General features: G+C 32.2%; 5 protein-coding genes and 1 non-coding gene across 10 annotated transcripts; 2 read left to right on the forward strand and 4 right to left on the reverse strand.

Annotated features, from left to right (window-relative positions):
• Positions 1 to 451: 451 nt before the first annotated feature.
• On the reverse strand, positions 452 to 4533 carry LOC111316676 (serine/threonine-protein kinase PBL34-like). Of its 4 annotated transcripts, none has more exons than XM_089753617.1 (6): positions 4100 to 4533; positions 3063 to 3397; positions 2846 to 2981; positions 1982 to 2118; positions 1775 to 1898; positions 452 to 1505 (listed from the first exon to the last, which is right to left on the reverse strand). In XM_089753617.1, the coding sequence occupies exons 1-6, from the start codon at positions 4260 to 4262 to the stop codon at positions 985 to 987; spliced, it is 1416 nt and encodes a 471-aa protein (XP_089609743.1). In that variant the 5' UTR covers positions 4263 to 4533; the 3' UTR covers positions 452 to 984. The 4 variants fall into 4 exon arrangements, with proteins under 4 accessions (XP_089609743.1, XP_022774472.1, XP_022774474.1 ...); XM_022918737.2 differs by having other exon boundaries at positions 1982 to 2121; positions 4088 to 4533; XM_022918739.2 differs by having other exon boundaries at positions 1982 to 2121; positions 4100 to 4525.
• A 3061-nt stretch (positions 4534 to 7594) lies between these two features.
• LOC111316675 (uncharacterized) lies at positions 7595 to 10044 on the reverse strand. Of its 2 annotated transcripts, none has more exons than XM_022918736.2 (2): positions 9933 to 10044; positions 7595 to 9300 (listed from the first exon to the last, which is right to left on the reverse strand). In XM_022918736.2, exon 2 carries the CDS (start codon positions 9296 to 9298, stop codon positions 7778 to 7780), a length of 1521 nt encoding a protein of 506 aa, XP_022774471.1. In that variant the 5' UTR covers positions 9299 to 9300; positions 9933 to 10044; the 3' UTR covers positions 7595 to 7777. The 2 variants fall into 2 exon arrangements, with proteins under 2 accessions (XP_022774471.1, XP_022774470.1); XM_022918735.2 differs by having other exon boundaries at positions 7595 to 9303; positions 9933 to 10028.
• A 4267-nt stretch (positions 10045 to 14311) lies between these two features.
• TRNAA-AGC (transfer RNA alanine (anticodon AGC)) lies at positions 14312 to 14384 on the reverse strand. Its single transcript has one exon. It is a non-coding gene; the product is annotated as a tRNA-Ala (tRNA).
• Positions 14385 to 14475: 91 nt separating this feature from the next.
• LOC149511825 (NADH dehydrogenase ubiquinone complex I, assembly factor-like protein (DUF185)) lies at positions 14476 to 17911 on the forward strand. Its single transcript, XM_089753867.1, has 10 exons — positions 14476 to 14720; positions 14816 to 14877; positions 15052 to 15195; positions 15287 to 15397; positions 15544 to 15748; positions 15920 to 15978; positions 16760 to 16812; positions 16905 to 17127; positions 17278 to 17386; positions 17513 to 17911. The coding sequence occupies exons 1-10, from the start codon at positions 14504 to 14506 to the stop codon at positions 17773 to 17775; spliced, it is 1446 nt and encodes a 481-aa protein (XP_089609993.1). The 5' UTR covers positions 14476 to 14503; the 3' UTR covers positions 17776 to 17911.
• A 248-nt stretch (positions 17912 to 18159) lies between these two features.
• Positions 18160 to 19986, reverse strand: LOC149511826 (uncharacterized). The gene is made up of 4 exons (XM_089753431.1): positions 19784 to 19986; positions 18859 to 19654; positions 18522 to 18740; positions 18160 to 18415 (listed from the first exon to the last, which is right to left on the reverse strand). Exons 1-4 carry the CDS (start codon positions 19984 to 19986, stop codon positions 18305 to 18307), a joined length of 1329 nt encoding a protein of 442 aa, XP_089609557.1. The 3' UTR covers positions 18160 to 18304.
• Positions 19987 to 22042: 2056 nt separating this feature from the next.
• On the forward strand, positions 22043 to 23190 carry LOC149511827 (thioredoxin H2-like). Its single transcript, XM_089753265.1, has 3 exons — positions 22043 to 22277; positions 22411 to 22533; positions 22895 to 23190. The coding sequence occupies exons 1-3, from the start codon at positions 22131 to 22133 to the stop codon at positions 23039 to 23041; spliced, it is 417 nt and encodes a 138-aa protein (XP_089609391.1). The 5' UTR covers positions 22043 to 22130; the 3' UTR covers positions 23042 to 23190.
• The last annotated feature ends 216 nt before the right edge of the window (positions 23191 to 23406 follow it).

The following is a 23406-nucleotide window of genomic DNA, read 5'->3' on the forward strand; positions in this document are numbered from 1 at the left end:
GAGTTTGTGCGATTATGATTGTGACACCAGACTTTGGACTAATGGGGTAGGGTTGGATGGTTGAAGGGTGCTTCAGTGTGAACGTGATACCGTACCATAACATACCACTATCGTTAATGAAGATTTGCATCATGTGATATGATTCCAATATGAAGTGGGACAACCAATTCTATTCTCCAGAAAATGACCTCCCCCATTTCTGCAAGATTCAGTATGTTGAAAAATGGTGATATTCTTCCTTTTTTTTCTATGTTAAACCCTTTCTTCTAGCCTTATTTGTTTAAAGGAATTCACATGCATTGAACCAAGTATTTTTCCATTTAGATATAATTCAGAACAAGTTTTTCATTTTAAGTTTTTTACGACTTTATCTAACAGTATCTGGATTTGAGATTGAGATTGAATGGTTAAAAAATCATTGCAAGCATTTATTCAAATAATGGAGAAAGAGTTATAAACAACACCCTATGTTTTTTTTCTTACACTAGTTTTCTTGTATTAAATACTTTAAAAAAGAGGTCCATTTGTACAACAGCTAACAATAAAAAGAGGGTAAAAAGAAAAATTAAGTGGGTAATGGTGAGGTGAAAGACTTGATACAAGACGATTGAGCCTATCAACTGCTTTCGGATCCTCGTCTTCATCAGCTTGCTGACATGTATATAATCCATTACCATAGTAACTTTCGGTCTCTATTCTCTTATGTAACCTGAATATCCCGTAGAAGGGTATAGGAATGGGATAGTAATGAAAAAGAGAGAAATAAATGAGACAGGCTTGCCTGAGCTCAATGAACTGATCAGGATATTGCACATCTAGTATGGCTTGTTCAGTTCTACTGGTACAATGAAACAGTGGAATATAAAACAATCCTTGTCAAAGAAATGGCAGAGGCACCCCCTATACTCTGTTGATTATGCAGTCTGAAGATGCGGACACTGCACATTTACCAAATTCTAAATATGAATATACAGAAACTTAAACCTATGATTCTTTTGCTTTAGGCTTTGGTGATGGATGAAGATTGTGATATGGAGATGCCTGAGGACCGTTTGGACTGGATAAGCTCCTCATAGGTTGTCCATTCCTCACTACGAATCCTGCCTGTGTTCTGATGCCATTTTTGGCATTTAAGTTGGAGGACCTAGAACGATCAGATTGCATAGTTTGGAAGTAATAGGAAGAGCTGGCCATATCTTTAAGGTTTGGAAGGGGCTTTAGGGTTTCAACAACTTCACTCATCCGAGGTCTGGCTTTGGGATCACGGCTGAGACATTGGGCAGCTAGCTGGGTAGCCTTCTGAGCACCTTTGATAGAAAAGTGCCCTTCAAGTCGAGGATCTAAAATTCGAAAGAACCTTCTCTTGTCTCCTAGATGCGGTCTTGCCCATTCCACAAGATTGTGCTCCCCATTTGGTCGGTTTTTGTCCATGGATCTCCGGCCAGTCAACATCTCAAGTAAAACTACTCCAAAGCTATACACATCACTCTTCGATGTCAAATGTCCTAAATTAATAACTGTATTAGATTTATGTAACCACAGATCTAGATAAAAGAAGCTTTTCAACTCTAAATGTTATAGAAAAAATACCAAGTAATAACTATACAATCTTAAAAGAAAACAAATTCTCAATAAAATGGTTAACACTGTTTGATTAACACATATCAGAGGTGAGCTAATTCCAAAAAGCAAAGCCGTAAGAGAGTTTAAGATAAAAAGAAACTAATTCATGAAACATCATATCAAGAAATGAAGCAGTAATTCTACCACGTACCAGTCATTACATATTCTGGTGCAGCATAGCCATATGTTCCCATAACTCGAGTAGATACATGAGTTTTATCTCCTTCAGGACCATCTTTCGCCAGTCCAAAATCGGAGAGCTTGGCATTGTAATCCTGAAATTGATAACCATTTTATAAAAAAGAAAAAAATTAAAATTAGGGAGGGAACGTACTATTTTTCTGTCTTAGTTACATACCGCATCTAACAGGATATTAGATGTTTTAAAATCACGATATATCACAGGTCTTTCTGCTTCTTCATGAAGAAAGGCAAGACCCTTTGCAGCACCAAGTGCAATTTTCATTCTAATAGACCAAGGAAGTGGCAAGGACCCTTCTGCACAAAAAATGGTTGTTACCAGAGAAAATTAAACATCAACCATGTACATGCAAATGCGTGAGGACACAATCATAATGATAGTAATAAACCCAAGCTTCGGATATTTTATTCCTGCCATAATTGGTCATTCAACTACCACATAGACAACTTTGTAGCAAACTCGGGCATTAAGGAGAAAGGACATAAATGCATAAGATGGTGAAGCGGTGTACAACAACAGCTAAGAGAAGTTTCTGACAGTATGTCACTTTGGCCATGCTGAACCACAGCAAACACGAAACTCATGCTAGAATACAAGTTAGTTGCCAGACATTTACTTGGCTACCTCCTCAGTCCTCACACAATTGATGCTTTGACACTAAATAAAAATTACAAAGGCAATTCTAACATAAGAACTTGCTATAATCACAGATGGATTGCTTTTAAGTTTTAACATGGCATCCTAACTGTCAAAATCCAATTATATGATGAATCTTTTCAGTGCCAAATGAGTGTACAAGCTTATGAAGAGAAAACATGCATGTAATACAGAGGAAAACTTGAGGCACCACATTGATCTCTAAGCTAAATTTTGTACAACTCACGACATTACCTTCCGATAATAAAACCCTGATTCTCTTTTCAACCTAAGTTAAGGAGCACCCTAGGTGTGACAATACTTTGCTTAACCAATCACATAAACCACACTAAATGTATCATGAAAGAAAAGGCGATTACATACTTCTGAAGAGGTGGTTCTCCAAACTTCCTCGTGGCATAAACTCATATACCAGCAATCTGTGATCATCTTCAATGCAGTAACCAACCAATTTAACCAAATTGGGATGGAGGAGGTTACCAAGAAAATCCATTTCAGCCTGACATACAGGGAAAACATGAAATTTGAATAGAAAAGATTACAAAAGAAACAAAAAAAAAACTAAATTCAGATGTCACACCAGCCATTCTTTATGACCCTGAAGTCCATCAATGTTTAGGGTTTTGACAGCAACAGTAAGCCCAGTACCAGGTTTTACAGGAGCAGTTCCGTTCTCCTCAATCCAACCTTTGAAGACGCAACCAAACCCACCCTCACCAAGAAGACTCTCAGGTCTGAAATTTCGGGTCGCTGATTTAAGGTCAATAAATGTGAACTTCCGAAGCTGTGAAGCGACTTTCAGTTCCTCACTGAATTTTGGTGTGGATGAAGCACTTCCTGCATTACTAGTGGTTGCAGAAGACACTGGAACAATTGGTTGATCTCTGCTTTCCTCTTTCATAGGTTTGCTTTCCGCTGAATTTAGACAAAGACCAAGGCAGTAAACTTAATGGTCATGAAACAATTTATCAAAAATAGCAACTATCACATGCTATTTCATATGGATGCATTTATATCACACAATAAATGTTTCAAAAAATTGTATCCAATGCTTCAAGGCTAATCACATAACCAGTTACTTTCAGCCAATTGCCTCATTCAGCAAAACTTACAATGTTCATGGCCTAATGGATAGGAAAAAACCATTCATCAATTAACATGCAAATATAGTAAATACACCCCAAAATATTTGCTAGCTTAACCAACCAAACTTATATAACATGTGAGAAAACCATTAAATGAATAACCTTTGCAGAGGCTCCATTTAAAGGAAAAAAAAAATTATTGATCACTAAATTATATCTATATACCTTTAATTAAAATGATAAAAGAAATACAAAAACTTTTTGGTATCTATGCTCGGTAAAAATACAAAAACATTTTTCTCTGTTTATTTATTCTTTAAAGATGAGTTCTTTAACACCAAAATACTTGGGGTATAATCTTATAATTCTCTATTCTCCATTTATATAAATGCAATTTTTCTCCTAAATATTCTCAACAAATGATCACACCCTTCAACCTATTGACAAAAAATCCAATATATATAGAAGAATTTTAAGATAAAGAAGGATTAAATAAAGGGGAAAGGAAAGAGAAGATTACCATAATGAGTACCTGTTCTTCCACTCAGAGAGTTATCAACTCTTGATCTTGAAGACATGCAACTTCCCATAAACCTTAATTTAACCCAACATCCTGTTTCTTCTTCTCCTTCATCTTTCTTCTTCCCTAATGATTTTTTCTCCACAACTTTATCAGACTGATGACCAAAACCCATCTTTCTAAAACTGATCTAAAACCATCAAAATTCCTCCAAAAAAAACTTTTTTTTGCTACAAACCAGAAAACTTTAAATCATAAAACAGAAAAACCCACCTTAAAACATCTCTAAACAGGTGATTTTAAGCAATCAAATACATCAATATATATATATATATATTATGTTCATCGCTAAGACCAAGTTTATGAAATTTAGTCAAAAGGGTGTTTTTGAGAGAGAGAGAGTAAGACAAAGAAGGGCTGCTTGAGAAAGAAGGAAAGCGCTCGACAAAGAGCAATTGGGCAATTTGAAACAGATGAAAGGGCAGCTTGGGCAGGAGAGAGAAACAAAGAAAGAAGTATAAAAAAATTTTAATCTAACTAACAACAGTAACCATGGCATATTCCAAACCAAAAAATATATGTAATCGTATATTAGAAAAAGAACATGGAAGTGGATATACTAAAGATATTGTTTTGTTTAATGTTTTTCTGAGTTGGGTTAGAATTGTCTCACAACTTGCAAAGATTACGATACATCAAATTCCATTGAGATTGTGCCACGATTGCATGTAGGTGGGTTTGTCTTTGCCTAATAAAAAAAATCCATGTTTACTAACAGACAAAGACAACCATCACTTTCTTTGTTGTGTTTGCTGCCAAACTAACAGTGCTTGAAATTTTTCCATAACCACACGCCATTTTAGTGGAATTACAAATCACTACCTATAATGGAATATCCCTTTTTATCTCCTCAAGATTTTTCCTTTACTACATATTTTTCCAATAAAATTATTATAGGTTTCATAAATCTTTTTAGTTAAGATTGATATAAATTTTAATTTTTATAATTAAAATTAAAAATTTAATACTTTATCAATATTTTTTAATTAAATTTAATAATTCATATATAAACATCATATTTATTTTATATATAAAATAAAAATTATTGTATTAAATTTATATGAATATTTCAAATATAATTTTTTTTATTTTTATTAAAATCATATATAATTACTTTTAAAATTTTAAATTACATCATTTTTATAATTTTTTTAAAATTATTTTCATTACTGCATATGATGACAACGGCCACGTCTAAATCTCACTTTTTGTCTATTTTAGAATTAGAACGTAATTATATATTATTAAATGTTAAATATTTAATTTAAAATCAATAAATAAAAAATAAAAAATATAATTTAAATATAAAATTATAAAATATTAAAAATTTATTAGGAGTGACATACACAACTTTAATAATAAATTGACAAGCTCAAATTCTTACCATTAAAATAACTGCTGCAGGATGTAAACTGTCTGGTTAAAAAGATTGGATTTTATTCTAACAAAATAAGAATTTGAATAGCATTGGAAATGTTGAACTTTTAGAAGGGAGGATTATCTGATTGCTGTGTGAAGGTGGGTTGGTATGCCAACATCTACAGCCACTACCACACATAGCCAAAAAAAAAAGGAATAGTAGATTCCAAAACAGGTTTTATTCTGCTGATAAAGTTGTTTAGATAGAGATGGCAAATATCATAGCAAATGTCATTTTTGGAAGCTAAACTGTAAGCTTCATATGTAACTATGGTTTGTTTTTTTTTTTTTTTTTTTTGAGACTTATTTATTTATCAAAACGATTCTTAGTAAAGTTTCATTAATTTATCTTGTATGAGATTTGACTTGATAGTGGTTTTGACCCTATCATTTGATGATAATTTTATCAAGAAATTTGAGATTTTTACTACTACAAGTTTTAATATATGTGAGAAGAATAAATCCCATTATAGAACTAATAATGAATTTAAAGAAAAATGCCTAAAGAGGACCACTTGAGTAGTCAAGTTGTCCAGATTAACAAAAAAAATAAAAATAAAAATAAAACCTTGTTATTTCCTTTAATTCCCAATTGAAATCAGTAAGTTGTTCTATGATTTGCATATTTGCCCTGTAAGCCTGTCTTCCATTAACATAATCACATCTAGGAAAATCTTAGCCACTTTACACTATTATTGGACTAATGCTTTTGATATGGCACCACTGACAAAGGAAAAAAACAGGAGGTTTAGAAACCTAAACCATGCAATGAGTTTTGCAAAATCTTGAATTTTTTGTTAATCACTCAATAGATTTGTCTATTAAGTGTTTACTGTTTTTCAAACCCCATCTGCCCTTTTTCTGTGTGCAGCAGCCAAATAATGAAAAGCCAGTGATCATTGACCGCTAACACATGGAATGAGCAAATACAGCTCCATTATTTCTTTTGCATCACTGTGACCGAAATCTTAATTGTGAAAGTAACTTGAAATTAAAAAAAAAAAATCTATATTTTGACAACCTAGCAGAAAAATACAGCTTAGTTTTATAATTTTGCACTGTTTTTTAACTATAAGATAGTGTTTAGTATCTTTTATAAGATTATTATGATAATGTAATTATTGAAATAATTTTAATATTTGTGATTTGAAATCACCTTATTTGATTAATAATGATTAATTTTTATAAATTAAAAAGTACTTTATTTGATATTATTAAAAATCAAATATTATTTTGTTTAAAAATACGAAAATAATCATTTATATTGTAATAGTTATATAAATTAATAATTTTATGATTGTTTAAAAATAATAATTTATAAAATATTAATATTATTTATTTATTTTATAAAAAATATTATTAAATTATTAAATTAATAAATTTATTTATTAATAGGTAAATTTATTTTTAAAATATAAATTATGAAAAAAATATTTAACTTAAAAAATGAAACCAATCTATTAAATTTATAATAAAAGAAAATTAAATATTATATTTTATATAAAATATTAAAAAAATAATATATATATATATATACAAATTATTTTGAACTTATTAGAATGAATATTAAATTATTTTGAACTTATCAGAATAAATGTTAATTTGAAAATATAAAAATTTTTAATATAAAATAATTATAATTTTAAAATACAACAAAATTTTAATTCATATATTAAATTGATAAAATTAATTATTATAAATTTTACATATCATTTCATTAATAAAAGTTTTTAAACCTTTTGTATATAAATTAGATCACCTTTCAAATTAATAATTTGATCACTCTTACCGATACAAAATCAACACCATATAAAATCACCAAATGCTTATCAAATACAATGATTAAATTATCATGATTTTTAAAGTGCTCACTCCTTCCAAAGATTTGTTGAGGTGACATTAGAGAAAGCTTTGAAAATTTTGGTCGTCTTCTTTGCTCTTACTGCAATCCATTTTTTTTTTCCAGTCAGAATTTAAGACCTCACTAATTAAATTGTATAATCAAATATCACACAACTCCATGAAAGACACTGAGAACACACTGATTTGATAAATACAATAGCATTTAGTCTAAAAACTAAAAAGGTCCCCAGTTTGATAATGGTCAGCAACAAATTCATCCAAAAAAGGAAACTGAGAACACAAAGCAATAACCAAAAACACCATTTTAAAACAAGACTTAAAAAATGTATAATAAAAGTAAAACATAGATCATTCTCTCATGCTGTCTTCATTGTCTTCCTGTTCGATCAAATCAAGATCAGCTAACAACTCTTCCAATGCAACAGAGGGCACATCATCCGCATCAGAAACAGATACCATTTCTGATGGCTGGTAATCTTTGTTGCGGTACAGTGATAAGTTGAACCTTAATTCAGGGTTCTCTTCCAGATCTCTCAAGAACTCTTCGTATTCTGAGTCCATCTTCTCTTCATGAGCTCTACCTTTAGATTCATCAAGTTCCATATCAAGAGACTTAAGCTTCCATGAACGAGGCTTCCCACGCTTCTTCTGGCGCTTCTCTTCATAGCTCTTCTTTATCAAAATTGCCTCAGGAATGTTAAGTCCTCTATACTTGTCTAGTTCAATATCATTACTGTTGGCCCCATAAAGGTCATAACCAAGAGCACGATCTCCAGGCTTTAAAATATGGCCTAGATGTGTTCTTATGTAAAACAACTTTCCATAATCAGTTACACGGGCCACTTCAACATCTGCTAAAACATATTTGGCACCCCCAAGATTATATTCAGGAGAAACGACTTCAACATTAAAGACATCATATTCCACCAGCTGCCTGCTACCAAGTAGAGACTTGAAGGAATGCCTCCAATACTGGTCAGTGTCCAAGAAACACTGCCTCAGAGTAAATGGATCCAGCAAAGTAATGTTGTTTGTCACTTTTGTGCAGATCACAAGTGGACCAAGATTCCCCAAACTAGCAGCAACTCTTGGAGGCAGACAAATCAAATCCTCACGACAAATGGGGGATATTTCAACCGAGAATGTGTACTTATAATTGTAGCTATTATTCTTAGGATCATGTGAAACAAGCTGTTTGTCATGTCTACTCTTTGTTGGAGCAACTTTACCCAAAAATTCCACAAACTTCACAGCATGACTCCTGTTAGCAAAGAAAAAATCAAGACCCTGATCCATTTGCTTGATTTTAATGGCATTGACAGCAGCATCATGCTTCAGGATGACCTGCTCCAGATAAAAGAAAGTTCGCCTGTGTGAAACACGCTGTCTAAGCTGCACAGAAGCCACCCACTGATCAGGATTGGCCTGAAACCTTGTACAAGATTCACACATGTGATCTTGCTGAACATACTCAACAACATAAGATTGCTCGAGAATTGCTCCATTAAGAACCTCTTTCTGAACTTTCAGCTTGACCTTGATTCTCTTAGAATGAGGTTCAGTCCAAATAAATTCAGCATTTACTAGCCTAACTTTTTTCAAATCAGTCTCCAGTCGTTTCACACAAAACGTCAAAAGCTCCTTTGATTCCAACTGAGCTTTTATCCAAGTTTTAGGGGGCTGCAAGTAGCTACTGCACTCAGGACAATGCATAATGGTCACATGCTTTCGCAAACCTTCTGTTATGTCAACTTCAGACCGCAAGCATGTCACACACATGTTGGCAGGATTCGGTGCCATAGAAATACCACACTTGCAACACAAGACAGTACCTCTTGTCTGAGGAACCACAAACATATTTGCATCCATTGCTACTGGTCCATAAAGAAGACAAAACAAAAGGAAGATAATAAGCATATAACAGCTCAAAGCAATAAAATTCAATGGCAGAAGAGGCTAAGAATAAGCTATCAGAAATAAGCAAGTTAATCCTTATGTTGGTGTGATGAAGGGTTAATTCAAAAAGCTGCTATTTTTAAACAAAATCCTAAGTTAAAACAAGAGAAACCCAGGTTAAAAAAAGTGCAAAATCAACAAAACACTGCCTATTGTCTGAGGAACCACAAACATATTTGCAGCCATGGCTGCCCCTCCACGACAAAGAAAGATAGTAACAAGTGTATATAAACAGCTCAAGGCGACAGAAATCAATGGAAAAATAAGGAAGTTAACCTTTTGGTTTTCACAATGATTAAAGGCTACTAATTTTTCATGTATAAACTAATGATTAACAAAAACCCAAGTTAAAACAAGAGAAACCAAGATTTAAAACAAATTTAATAAAAGAAAAAAATCATATAAAAAAAGAATTAAGCAATCCAAATTTGATATGCAATAAGAGTATCAATTTCCCCAACAGATCAAATTAGAAAAATACCCATTAAAACTGACACTGTAAACTTATCATGAAATAAAATAATCCCGAAGAAAAAAAAAACCTTACCTTTTATCGCCACCGATAGACACCGCTGATTTGCAGGAAAATAAGAGTGAGAATGCGGTTGTGACTGCAAAACCCTATAATATAAAGCCGAAGGCCAAAGCCATTTTTGTTTCGTTTCTTCTATTTATTTATACAATAATGGGTCAAAGGTCCAACCCATTTGTCACGAATTTCAGTTGATTTTTCAGGCCCTAATTTCTAATATTAATATTTCTATTGAAATCCATTTTATATTGAAAAGAGATTTTTCAGTTGATTTTTTGTTTTCCAAATATTTTATATTGAAATCCATTTTTGGCTAAAATTTTTTTTAAAATATCCTTTCCTTTTTCAAGTATAAAAAGAGAGCAATTTACAATTTAAAAATTGATTTAACCCGAAAAATCTATTTAAATTGGATGTAATCCCATTTAATAAAAAAATCAATAAAATCAATGTATTTTTTATTAAAAAAATCAATATATTTAATTCAAATCTAAAACAATTCAAAATTAATTTAATTTAATTTTAAATTAAAAATAAAAAATACTCAATCTTTGTCCTAAAATTCAAATAACTACATAAGATTTGAAAAATTCAACACTAAAATGATTCAAACTCGATCACCCCATTATTGCGGGCCTTACCAATGCATCCCAATCCATAATCATCAAAATTTTGTTTTGAAGTACACCATGCACTTACCTTAAAATTTTGTACTTTTTAGCTATTATTATCACAAATTTATTCTTGATGTAATTGTTTATTGAATCAATAAGATCAATTTTCATTGTTTTCGAGTTAATATATGATCGATTATTACATCATTAGAAATGAAAATCGACATCCAAACTTTTCATCATAAAGTAAATTCACTTTTATCAAAAAAATATTCATTCAATTATCTTCATTAACGTCTCATCAAAATATCACTAATAAATTGATTGATTTTTAACTTATTTAAAATTATTAAATATAGCTTACGTTTACATGAAATGTAAACTACAATCACTCACATAATAACTATTCCAGCTTTACATAAACTCATTATCAACAAAATGTTCTTTATCATTTCACCATTCTTCCTTTCATATTTAAAGTAGAAAAGAGGCTAGGTACGGTATAAACTAAAAAACCTTCTTTAAACTTCCTAATTATTCGCTGTATACTTTCTTCCTCACAAAAATTTTAGACACTTCACTATTTAAACGTTAGAGCGCATTTCAAAAATCCAACTCTTAACACTTGTTGACTTTACTTTCTTACTGTAGGTCTTGGCTATGCTTCACACAACTACCAAATTACTTCCTTTCCAGCCAACCAAGGATGGATCTGCGATTTTCTTTTTTTCGGTGGGGGCAATTTTATTATATAATATATATTTACTTAATTTTTTTTATTTAATGCAAAGGTAATATTTTTTAAATGTAAAACAGAGTTTTAATAAAATAATTTGAAATATTTTTTTATAATATAAAATACATAAAAAATTTAAATAGAAATTAATGCAAATATAACAAAAACTTATAATATTAAATACATCGAAAATTTAAATATCAAATAAATACAAACACATAATATTATAATTTTTCAAATGAAAATAGTACTATATAATTGAGTTAAATAATTTTCATAAGTAGAAAATGTAGAAATTTTTTTATTGTCAATATTAAAAGATATAATATAACTTTATTCAAAATATTTTCTTAAAATTCTCTTTCTCTTACTAATGATATTTGTTTTTGACTAACTTAAGTCAAATATTAATTTAATTTCTTTATAGTTTTTAAGACATAAGATAAGATATAAAAATATAAAATAGGACCAAAAACAAGCTACTTTTTTTTATATATTTTAACTTTTTCAATAATTTAAAATTGATACTAGTTTTTATTTTTTAATTTTAAATTTTATTAGATTATATCTCTACAACCATCTATCAATTTAATGAAAATTTCATACTTTGGAATAGTATTTTTGGTTATTGGAAATAAATTTGACATGGTATGGTATATTTCAGAAAGCTAATACTTCAAATTGAACCGCTAACATTTGCTTTTAAGAAAATTGCAATTGACTCAAAACATATGCTCTTTATTATAGTTGTAAAACAAGTTTTAGGCCATGAACAAGAAAAATGCTTCTCAAGAAAAACAAGTAAAAATCACAAGTTTAGAATCGCACTTTTCTTACTGAGCTTGTTTGTATAGCTTGTGAGAAGTTAATGACAATTTCGATAGTAAGTAACAAACTCTAAGTTCAAAGGCCAATATTTGTTAGAGATAATGATTCAAATCTTATAAAAAAATTTGTTTAAAATTTGTTAGAGATTTATTTGAGATTTGTCAGATATTACTTGATGGACAAGAAAACTTGCAAAAAAAAAATTTTAAGAGAAAAAGAATTCTTAATAAGTAAATTTGACTTGCAAGATAAGAATTCTAAAAGGAAAAAGATTTTTAATAGACAAATTTGACTTACAAGAGAAAAATTCTAAGAAGAAAGAGATTCTTAATGGATAAGTTTGTATGGTTATAAATAGGTAAAATCTCTACAAAATTAGGTATGAGAAAAAGATGTAAAAGAGTTATAGAGTTTTGTGGGATAGACATCCCATAGAAATATTAGAGTCTACGTTTTATGGGTATGTATATTTGTTTGTGAGTAAATTAAAGGAGACTGAGATGGTCCACATAGGTATAATGTATGGGAGCATATGGATATGTGTTTGGTTATATTGAAAATGTGCACAAAGATTTGGGTTTGTGTTTGTTTTGATTGAGAATACTCAATAAGACTAGAGAAGATTGAGAGTGTCTTATGAGTATTAATTGTTGAGTGAAGTTGATGATTTGATATTTGTTTGTAATTCTCTACAACTAGTGGATCTTATTTTTTATCGGTGGAGATAGGTCAATTGGACCGAACCACGTTAAATTATTATCTCTTGTGTATTTGATTTATTATTTGATTTCGCTTTTATTGGTGTGATTGGATTGGAAACTTTTAGCCCAATAAATGATATCAAAACTGTGATGTTTTCCAATAATATTTGCTTTCGAGCAAAACATATAAAAGATTTATATATTTTTTAATTTCAATGATTAGGATTCAAATCGTAACAATCTCAAATATTAAAAAGAATAACAATAAAGATTACTGCTTTTGGGAATATATCCAGTTATCTCCATCACTATTTCGTTGTTGTGATTAATAGTAGCAACCCTTTTTGCCTTCTCATTAACAAATGATCTACTACCAAGAGGCTGTTAGCTCAGTAATACTAAAGTCGGTAACCCGGTCCAACCATAACTTAAAAGACCAGAAAATATATATTACTTAGAAAAAACACTATTCATCTGATCTGGACTGCACAAGGATAATGATTCATTCACGAACTTCTCTGTTGTCCATTGCAGTTCTAAAACAAATGGCGTTACAATTCAATTAATAAGTAGTAAATGAGAGACTGGAAACGTCGAAGGCAGGTCATTTAAGAGATTCTTTTAGTTGCTTCTAAATAAGTAGAAACTAGTCTTTCTTGTCAGGCAGCTTTAATCAGTCTAGCAAAATGTTCAGGTTTTTCTCACTGTTATTAATCCCCATTCTCCATTGAAAAATGCAGCAGAATAAGAGATCCAAAGAATGGAACGCAAGGATGTAAGAGAGCTATAAAATATGATCACATATTTTTACTAAAAATATGATTAAATTTATCATTACATATTTTTCTTTCTTAACACAGTTTTAACTAAAAATATTTCATTGCCAGTTAAGTATCTATGAATCTCATAAACACTTCATTTTCCATTGGAGGTATAAAAGATATCTATTCCTAGAACTTTGGTAACGAAATTCATTTCACATGATTCCTTTTCCCACATTTCATTTTATCTGCAAACATATGCCAGAAGCAGTAGCAGATAAAATGATTTAAAAAGCTTGAGGAATGTTGAAATGTTGTTGAAGAACATAAAGAATATACCATGGAACTTGAAACAACTTAAAACAAATACTTTAAACTATTAAGTAAATGGATAACATATCACCTACAATCATAAATTCATTATATCATAATTATTTAGTTTTAATTTAAAATTATGTAAGATTCGTCAAAATTTTATAAAAAATTTATATTTATGAGTAATGAATTTTAATATAATTCTTTATTATAATTAAATAATTATTAAAATATACCTATCATAAAAAAAGTTATAAATGAAATACCCCTGAAACACTAGATTAGACCATGAAACTTGAATAATGAACATGTAGGGTGGCCCTGATAATCAAAAAGGCAACCAGACTAAGATAAGAAACCTGTAAAACTCAACTACTCATCTGAAACAAACTAGACCAAAAGTAAAAATTAGAGGCCCAAAATGTAGCAATGTAAACAATGGAGATGCGGGGTATCGATCCCCGTACCTCTCGCATGCTAAGCGAGCGCTCTACCATCTGAGCTACATCCCCTGAATGCTAGTTGATTTTCAAACAAATATAAATTTATAGGTATCTAGTTTTTTGAATCATACTTTTGAACTGGTACATAAGGTCCTCTGCTTTTTGTGTTTGGCAATTGAGTAACAAAAATGCTGAGAAATCTGCTACTTCAACAAACACCCACAGCTCGCCGATTCCTGTCTTCTCAGACAAAAGTTGCTACTGTACTCAACAGATGCTCTGCTTTCTCTTATTCTTCTTCATCTTCACAATCCGAAATCCCTCAGAGTAATTCAATCGAACAGCTTGAAGACCAACCCACCGACACCATATCCATTGACCGTTCTGGACTCTACAATCCCCCAGGTGATTTTATCAGCTTCTCTCTAACTTCTGTATTCCTATCAGTACACTTTTTTTTTCTTTTTGTTGATTCTTGTTTTTATGGTGCGGTGTTTTAGAGCATTCTCATGAACCTTCCTCGGATTCTGAACTTGTCAAACATCTCAAAGGCATTATTAAGGTTAGTAAAATTGGTTTCTTTTCATGTAAAAAATTAAGGGTTTTGTTACTTTTTGTTGTTAAAGTAATACCTTCAGTTCAAATGTTCAATACATTGAAAATTGGTCTCTGTTGAATACTTGCAAATGTGGCTGTTGTGCTTTGCACATTGGGTACTGCTTGTGGGTCTTGTCAGTTTCGTGGAGGGCCTATATCTGTGGCAGAGTATATGGAAGAAGTGCTGACAAATCCCAAGGCTGGGTTTTATATTAACCGGGATGTCTTTGGAGCTGAAGGTGATTTCATAACATCTCCTGAAGTAAGCCAGATGTTTGGAGAGGTAATTCAAATTTCTAATGAATTTGTGTAAATGTGAAAGAATATTCAAGGATAATGTTAATTTATTTTTTTTCCTACTGGCATAATTTCAGATGGTTGGTGTTTGGGCTATGTGTTTATGGGAACAAATGGGACAACCAAAGAGAGTGAACCTGGTTGAACTTGGCCCTGGCCGAGGAACTCTGATGGCTGATCTTCTTCGTGTATGATAACTACTAATATTTCTCTATTAAATTTCCTTCCAAATGTAAAATATATGCAAGCTAGTGTTTTTAAGTTTATTTTTTCATTAGTTTTATAAGGACTCCATTTGGCCTGGTGTTAAACAAGTGTTGGTTTTGTCTTATAGGGTGCATCAAAATTTAAAAATTTCGTGGAGTCATTGCATATACACATGGTAGAATGTAGCCCAGCACTGCAAAAGCTTCAGCACCAAAGCTTGAAATGTATAGATGAAGATAATACCAGTGAAGGTGTTGAAAAAAGGTGTCTAAGCACACTGGCTGGAACACCTGTATCGTGGCATGCTGCACTGGAAAATGTTCCATCAGGATGTATGGCATTAACTTCTAGATTTTTTCTCTGAAAACAAGTACATGCATACATGCAGTCTATCAATACTGTTCTGAATAATCCTATTTATATCCTATGGTTTATGGATTAAGTTAAACAATAACTTGCTCTATTCTTTCCTTGATTTTTTTATTTGTTTTCTTATGTTGCAGTGCCCACAATAATACTTGCCCATGAGTTCTATGATGCACTACCAATCCATCAATTTCAGGTTTGTCTTGCTCATTTTGATACTAGGGCTGAATGAATTTCTGTTCTTTCTGGTGTGGGTGCTCTCAGTCGATAGATGATTGCCTGTGCTGGCTAAACCTTGGATCATCAATATGCTCACTGGAACTTAAAAAGAAGTGATTTATAGATTTTAACATTTAGGCTTTGCTTGGTAGGAAAAAATGGAAACGGGTAAGGATGGAAAAGTTGTTAATCCAATGGTTAACTTGCAAAGTTGGTAAGTGGTTATGAAGCCTACTCATTGGATTAACACGTTTTTTCCATCTTTACCTCTTTCCATCCTTCCTACCAAGCAAAACATACAGAATCTTTATTTGGGGTACTGTAATTATACGAAGTTTCTGCAATTATTTGCAGGTTACTTGATTAAACAGTGCGGAGTTCATTCTTGCCATTTAAACCATCTGTTATCATGTTTTCGGAAAATGGTAGAATACATGTTACCATTGTCTTATTACTGGCCATTTAAGATCAATAATAATCTCAGTATACAAGCATAATATACATCTAGTCATGTAAGATGTAGACTGAGTTAATGATAGTATGCATTATGCATTATGCAATTGTAGAAAGCTAAAAAACTTTGAAGTTTAAAGTTGGGTATATAGATTATCAAATTGTTATCTAGTCATGAGTTGTTGTCTTCCTCTTTAAGTGAGACAAGTTTGTAATCTTGTACTGAAAGTTTTCAAACTTTACTATGCAGTATATAGCTTGTGCCATTTCATATACATTTCTCTAATTAAAGAACTTCTCCGCAGAGGGCTTCTCGAGGCTGGTGTGAGAAAATGATAGATGTCATGGAAGATTCATCGTAAGAATTTGGCATATACTCTAACAATATTCTGCCACTTTATGAATTTAAAGAGTTTAGTTGTTTGATACTTTCTTTTACAATGTGGTTAGGTTTCGTTTCGTTCTATCCCCGCAGCCTACACCTGCAACTCTGTACCTAATGAAGCGCTGCAAGTGGGCTGTGCCCGAAGAAATAGAGAAAATTAATCAAATTGAGGTTTGCCCCAAAGCAATGGACTTGACTCACACTCTTGCGAAGAGAATAAACACTGATGGAGGGGGAGCTCTTATTATTGATTATGGCCTGAATGGAGTAGTCTCAGATAGTTTGCAGGTCTTGTGCCTCACCATTGCATCAATGATGCGCCAAAAGCCTTGACAAATGACTGATCCTAGATTTTGCCACTTTAAAAGTTACTAATAAATTGCTTTTCTTTTCCTTTTCCCTACCTTTATTTTCATAACCACTAGTAATTTTGTACAGGCAATTCGAAAGCACAAGTTTGTTGACATACTAGACAACCCTGGGACTGCTGATCTCAGTGCATATGTTGATTTTGCTTCCATCAGGCACTCTGCTGAGGAAGCTTCAGGTTTGCATCCCCATTTTATTGGTTGCACTGGTTGTATTAGTATATTTCATTCTGAAAGGAGTTCAGAATGAAGTCACTGCAAGAAAACAGTAAAAGATTAATTTCGTGATTCCAACATGTTTTCAGATGATGTGTCTGTTCATGGGCCTATTACTCAGTCCCAATTCCTTGGTTCCCTTGGAATAAATTTCCGAGTTGAAGCCCTCCTACAAAACTGCACAGATGAACAAGCTGAATCCCTAAGGACCGGATACTGGCGTTTGGTGGGTGAAGGTGAAGCTCCCTTTTGGGAGGGACCAGATGAACAGGTGCCCATTGGGATGGGAACACGATACATGGCAATGGCCATTGTTAACAAGAAGCAAGGCGTCCCAGTTCCATTTCAATGAAGTTTTAAACAATGTTGTCTTAAAAAAAAAAGCATATTTACATTATCTTTTATTGTTACAATTTAATAAAGCTAGATTTTCATTTGTCTGAAACTTCATTCAAGTTCTAGCTATGATGTTAGAATGCATTCTTTATTCTTCTGTGTTTGATGTAGCCTGTTTCCATGTGCTATAACCGAGATGATATTGTAAAAAATTTGCCCACAACTCAAAGTACTGTAAAATCTTCACTGATGGATAACACTATTTTGATTGGTAATGGGACATTGACTCTGTTTTGATCGGTAGTTTCTGGTTCTGCCAGAGATCCACACCGGATATTCAAGAATTCTGATAGTATTACTATTTGATAGGTAATAGCTAGTACGTATGACCATCTAAAAATGCTAAAATCAAACTAAAATAAATCTGAAATATCCAAAATGTAAGAATTTAAAAGAAGACAGTTATAAATGCCAGCAGCTTTAACTCGGTAGTCAGTATGAAAGGAACAACTACTGGTATATGTAAGAACCAGCTCGAATTGCAGTCAACTTCCACTTCCATTGAAGCCTTTATTTTCACAGTTGATCACACTGCAAATAATCTTCATATTTCCACACTTCGGCTTCTCCACTTCTGAGCATAGTTGGTTGATTACCTGCGCGAGAGCAATGAAAAATGTTATGCTAAACAATATCAAATAGCTGAAAATCAATCCCTCAAGCAAATTTAAAGTTCTACATATATCGATGGCTGTTACCAACCTCAGTTTCAGAAAGTTCACTATCATTGTTATCACATCCCAGCGTAAGAGTCTTTAGACTGCTGCAACATCCCACAAAGGCAGCTATTGTTGTGATATTGTCATCCAAGTCATTTAAGTTGACAGCTGTTACTTCCAAATGTTCCAAATGTTTGAATGTTATATTTGGCAGTTGATCTTGTAGAGACAAAGCCTGCTTACCGAAATTGGCCAATTCTGTCTGTGGTGGGGATTATATGCCATATATCAGAACTAGGAAGCAGAGATACCAATGGAGGTATCAGGGACATTTTACAAGACAGACAACAAGGAGCATACAGATATAAGAAACCACTTACCTCAATAATCTGAAAGTACAATTGTAGAATTTTGGCATATCTTACACTTTCAATGAAGTCAACTAAACCATTATTGCTGAATTCATTGTACATGGGATCTCCAAGACTAGAAGTTGTTTCTTTAGGTATAAGACTAAGCGTGGCGTTGCATAGAGACAGCAAGTTCTCTGAGTAGATCCTATATCCCCTTAAAGAGGCTTCTGGGAGAAAGAATATTAATTGCATAGTCAAAGACAATGTTTGAAGTTGCTCAGCTGAGATGCTAATATCAAAGTAGCCATAAGTTTCGCAGCCAGAGATTTGTAGACCCTTCAGAGAAGGTGCATCAACATTGAGATACAAGTTGTCAAACTCGCATTCAGAAATTGCTAAGTTCTCAAGGGAGGAACAATGGATGGAAATTTTGCTGTCTATATGGAGACGCTCACGCCAATTACGGCCATCTTCATCAGGAGTGCAACTAACTACTGTCAAGACTTTGAGAGATGAAATGCTAATGTTGAGATTTTTAATTCCATTAACATTTTTGAGATTTAAAATCTTGAGGGATTTGCAGGAATGGCTCATCCAGTCTCCAAATTCCAAGCCAGGTATTGATAACGAAGTTAGTGACAAAGCCTCAAGCGAGGCAAACACCGAAGCAAACAATTTTGGTTTGCCTCCTTGCAACCTCAATTTCAACACCCTCAATGACTCTACACCAGCAGGCAAGTAAAAGGCTTTACCAGCTGTTACAGGAAACCCAATATCCAGCAGAACCGACATACCAAAAAGAGATACTTTAGCAACATATCTTCTGGAATATCAAAACCAATGTACATGAAAACGATGAATCTCTGGTGCACTATGTAGATTCAGAAAACCCTTTAGAAATCTCTGCAGTTGTTTACAATTGGCCGTGCATTTTTTGGAATCAAATTATAACTTGAAGAATAAGTTAGGGCTACACATGCAAAACTTCCTAAATTGTCTAGAGACATAACTTAGCCGAACAATATCATTGGAATCAAGGAATGAGAAAACATGAAGAATTATGGGTTCTGGAAGATCACTGAATCTATAATGTAAACCAGAAAGATTACCCGTATTTAGAGTGATCAGCTCTATCAACTCCAGTGGGGCTTCCATGGCAGGTAAAACTAGAGAGTTTCAAAATATCAACCTAAAAGAAGAAAGAAAGAAACACCCTCAAAAGAAGATAGTGTTTTCTCTGTCATAATAAAGATTTTTATAAATGCATTAATGGAAGAATTGAGAAAAGCAGGAGTAAACTACATACAACGCTACCAGAGTAAGGTCATAGACATTATTTTTGGAGCTTAAGTAATAAACCTGATAAATTGTCTCCAAGCCTTTAACTTAGTGGTTAAAAGCACTTGAGGAGACATCAAAAGCTTGGTTTCGAATCAAGTCTCTTTCCTCCTTCTTACTTGTACTAGGATTTTGTTCTTTTGACTTAACCAAAACAGAAAAAAAGATAAATTAGATGCATTGCTGATCATATATACTAACAATAGAAAAGCAAAGGGCCAGCTCAAAAGCAACGTTACCTTGCATTAGCTCCTGCTACTCAACAGAAAAGTTCTCTGATTCTCTCCTATGTTTCCTTTTATTCCTATAGAGTTGTGGTCCAGGGTTTACTACGGGAAACTAGAGAGCAAGTGTTATAGGAGAAGTAATTGAATATATACTCCTTTAATTAATAGAATTTTATTTGACTCTTAAACTTAGCTAAAATACTAAAAAAATTCTTAATTAATTTATTTATTTTTAAATAATTTTTTATTTTTTCCAAATAAACTCTTATTTTTTGAATTGTAATCATATAAGCTCATATTTTAAATGAAAAATTAATTTGTGTTAGGGACTTATTTACATATATATTAAAGATTTATTTGAATACAAATTAAAGATTTATTTGAATACAAATTAAAGGTTAAAAATTTATTTGGGTACAATAAAAATATAAATTTTTTAAAAAATAAAGTAATAAAGTTTAAGAAATTTTTAACTACTTTAGCCTTAAACTTTGAATTTGAGAAAAATATAATATATATAGTAGGAAATAATAAATAGTGATAATGATAAAAATGGTATGGAAAATTTTGTTGACATGTTACATATTTGGTTGAATTATAAGGGTTTTATTATGTGTTTTGACGAAGGATTACCTTGGAAATTTATCAGGATCAAACTTTGAAGCAGAATCTTCAGTTGTAATATTACAAAACGTTTGAATTTAAATTTGAAGAAATAATAAATTTAATCTTGACATCAACAATGAAGTAAATGTTTGATTTTTAATTCAGCCTTTAATCTATAAATTAGTTAAAATTGCTATAATGGCTTAAATTTATTATTTATATGAATTAAACTTTAGAATCTGAAATTATTATTTCTCAGTTCATTGACAAAAATAATTAGTTTTTGATATAAAAGAAGTTACAATCTGAAAATAATAAAAAAAATTATAAATTATAAAATTTGAACACAAATTTATCAAACAAATTTATCAAATATTATCTTTTAAAAAAATAATTATATAAATGAACTAAATTAAATTCTAAATCAACTTGTTTTGGTGAGGTCGAATTGGAGATGCATCATGCATCTTATACTGTGGCAGCATCAAGGTGCCTGCTGCATCTTATTCAACATTGTGGATTCCTATATTATGACCGTGTGATGGTTCCTGCCACTGGAAAACTTACTGGAAAACAAGGTGGGATAACATTGCTACAAAGAATGGGAATTGGGATTGTTTTCTCACTCATCGCAATGCTTGTTTCTGGTTTAGTTGAGGAGCAGAGACGAAATCTGACTCTTACACCAAAAAGGGGTGCTATATCATGTATGCTAATGCCAGCATTGTGTCTAGTCCCTCAGCTATTTCTCACTGGAACTTGTGAGGGTTTCAATTGCATTGGTCAGACTGAATTTTACCATAAGCAATTCCCTTAAAACATGAGAAGCTTTGCTGGTTCTGTCTTCTTCTTTGGGTTTTGCAGGGTCTAGTTACTTAAGTGGCTTTCTTGTTTCCACAATGCTACATATCACTTAACAAGAACTAAAGCTGGAGACTGGTTTTCCTTTATTCTAATTTTTTTTTGCCATGGCTGCAAATAATAAATATTGTGGATCCCAACCACAATTTGTAATTCTACCGACAATAAAAGCGAAGCTTCCCTGCTCCAGCCGGTTTCCACGGTACCTTGTCCTTACTTTGTTCGATTCTTTGCCTTCAGAAGAGAAAAGGAAAAGGAAGAAACAAAATGGGTTCATTCTTTTCGAGCTTCTTAGGCTATTCCTCTTCACCATCAGAAGATTCATCTTCATCTGAGTCTTCAGGCGTTTTAACCTTCCATTCATCTCCCAGATGGCAGCTTCACTTCAACTCTGTCAAAGAAACCCCAAAGCTTGTACCTTTCTCATAACCCCAAATCCAAAATTTTGTCTTTTTTGGGTTTTCAAGGTTGTTTTGATTATTATATGAAAGATCTGAATCTGGGTTTTTTTTTTTTTTTTTTTTTTATTGAAAAAAAATGAGAGCAGCTGGTTATAGATTTCTCAGCTTCCCGGTGTGGGCCATGCAAGTTCATGGAACCTGCTTTGAATGACATGGCTGCGAAGTTCACTGAAGTTGAGTTTGTAAAAATTGATGTTGATGAGCTGCCTGTATGTATTCTATCCTTTTCTTTACATATAAGTTCTAAGTAATTTAGTAATCGGGATTTTAATAATCTGTTAGGAATAATCACTCTCCTTTTCTAACATAATTTATAAGTAAATTGTTTGGAGCATTTGGTGTACAGGATGATGGCAAAGTATGATAAATCTGAAAATTTCTGATAACTTGTTAGAAACTTAGAATCCCTTCGCCACAATATCAATATTTGTTGTGAAGCACTCTTAAAGTAGTTGAGTTGGGACAAGATATTTGATCATATAGTCTGTGAAGTTGTCGTGTAGATTGAAAGGATATACATTTTTGAGAGTTTGATTCTTTTTTCTTTATTGGTTGTTGGTTGGTGTTTAGGATGTGGCTCAGGAATTTGGAGTGCAAGCAATGCCAACTTTTGTGTTGCTTAAGAGAGGGAAGGAAGTGGATAGGGTGGTTGGAGCCCAACAGAATGAGCTTGAGAAGAAGGTTGACAAGCATAAGACTCTCCAAGCTGCTATTTAAACTTTCAGTTTGTATATTTCCATTAATAATGTCAAAATGGGTTTTCTTGAATTTGATGATGGTAAACAATGTTTCAACTCTATTGTAGAACAATGATGGTTTTACATATGTGGTTGATATCAATGGCCAGATGCTTTCTTTTACATTCATTTGTTTGTGGGTTTTTCTGATTTCTCATATTGCATTTGGTGGCTGCAAAATCAGTTCTTTAAATTTGAAATGTGAGTGATAGAATTTTAGGTTATTGCCCCTAAAGGATAAGGAATCTTTATATGTAACATCTTTACTCAAGCAAGTAGAGTGACTATGATCGAATTCGGAAGTAATTAATGCTCGGCTTCTGTATCAATACTTCCCTGGAGATC

Source organism: Durio zibethinus, chromosome 24 (assembly GCF_047325235.1).
Source record: "Durio zibethinus cultivar Kanyao isolate XHJ-2024 chromosome 24, ASM4732523v1, whole genome shotgun sequence".
NCBI lineage: Eukaryota > Viridiplantae > Streptophyta > Magnoliopsida > Malvales > Malvaceae > Durio > Durio zibethinus.

Bases quoted from the DNA above. Each gene is read 5' to 3' on its own strand.
- LOC111316676 (XM_022918737.2), bottom strand. From the start codon at position 4,262: ATGGGTTTTGGTCATCAGTCTGATAAAGTTGTGGAGAAAAAATCATTA. The intron at 3,398-4,087 runs GTAATCTTCTCT...GTCTAAATTCAG, and splicing joins AAGAACAGGTACTCATTATG to CGGAAAGCAAACCTATGAAA. The intron at 1,899-1,981 runs GTATGTAACTAA...TATCAATTTCAG, and splicing joins CTAATATCCTGTTAGATGCG to GATTACAATGCCAAGCTCTC.
- LOC111316675 (XM_022918736.2), bottom strand. From the start codon at position 9,298: ATGGATGCAAATATGTTTGTGGTTCCTCAGACAAGAGGTACTGTCTTG.
- LOC149511825 (XM_089753867.1), top strand. From the start codon at position 14,504: ATGCTGAGAAATCTGCTACTTCAACAAACACCCACAGCTCGCCGATTC. The intron at 14,721-14,815 runs GTGATTTTATCA...GCGGTGTTTTAG, and splicing joins TGGACTCTACAATCCCCCAG to AGCATTCTCATGAACCTTCC. The intron at 17,387-17,512 runs GTTTGCATCCCC...ACATGTTTTCAG, and splicing joins CTCTGCTGAGGAAGCTTCAG to ATGATGTGTCTGTTCATGGG.
- LOC149511826 (XM_089753431.1), bottom strand. From the start codon at position 19,986: ATGGAAGCCCCACTGGAGTTGATAGAGCTGATCACTCTAAATACGGGT. The intron at 19,655-19,783 runs GTTATAATTTGA...TTGATATTCCAG, and splicing joins AGCCCTAACTTATTCTTCAA to AAGATATGTTGCTAAAGTAT. The intron at 18,416-18,521 runs GTTGGTAACAGC...GCTCTCGCGCAG, and splicing joins GTGAACTTTCTGAAACTGAG to GTAATCAACCAACTATGCTC.
- LOC149511827 (XM_089753265.1), top strand. From the start codon at position 22,131: ATGGGTTCATTCTTTTCGAGCTTCTTAGGCTATTCCTCTTCACCATCA. The intron at 22,278-22,410 runs GTACCTTTCTCA...AAATGAGAGCAG, and splicing joins TCAAAGAAACCCCAAAGCTT to CTGGTTATAGATTTCTCAGC. The intron at 22,534-22,894 runs GTATGTATTCTA...GTTGGTGTTTAG, and splicing joins TTGATGTTGATGAGCTGCCT to GATGTGGCTCAGGAATTTGG.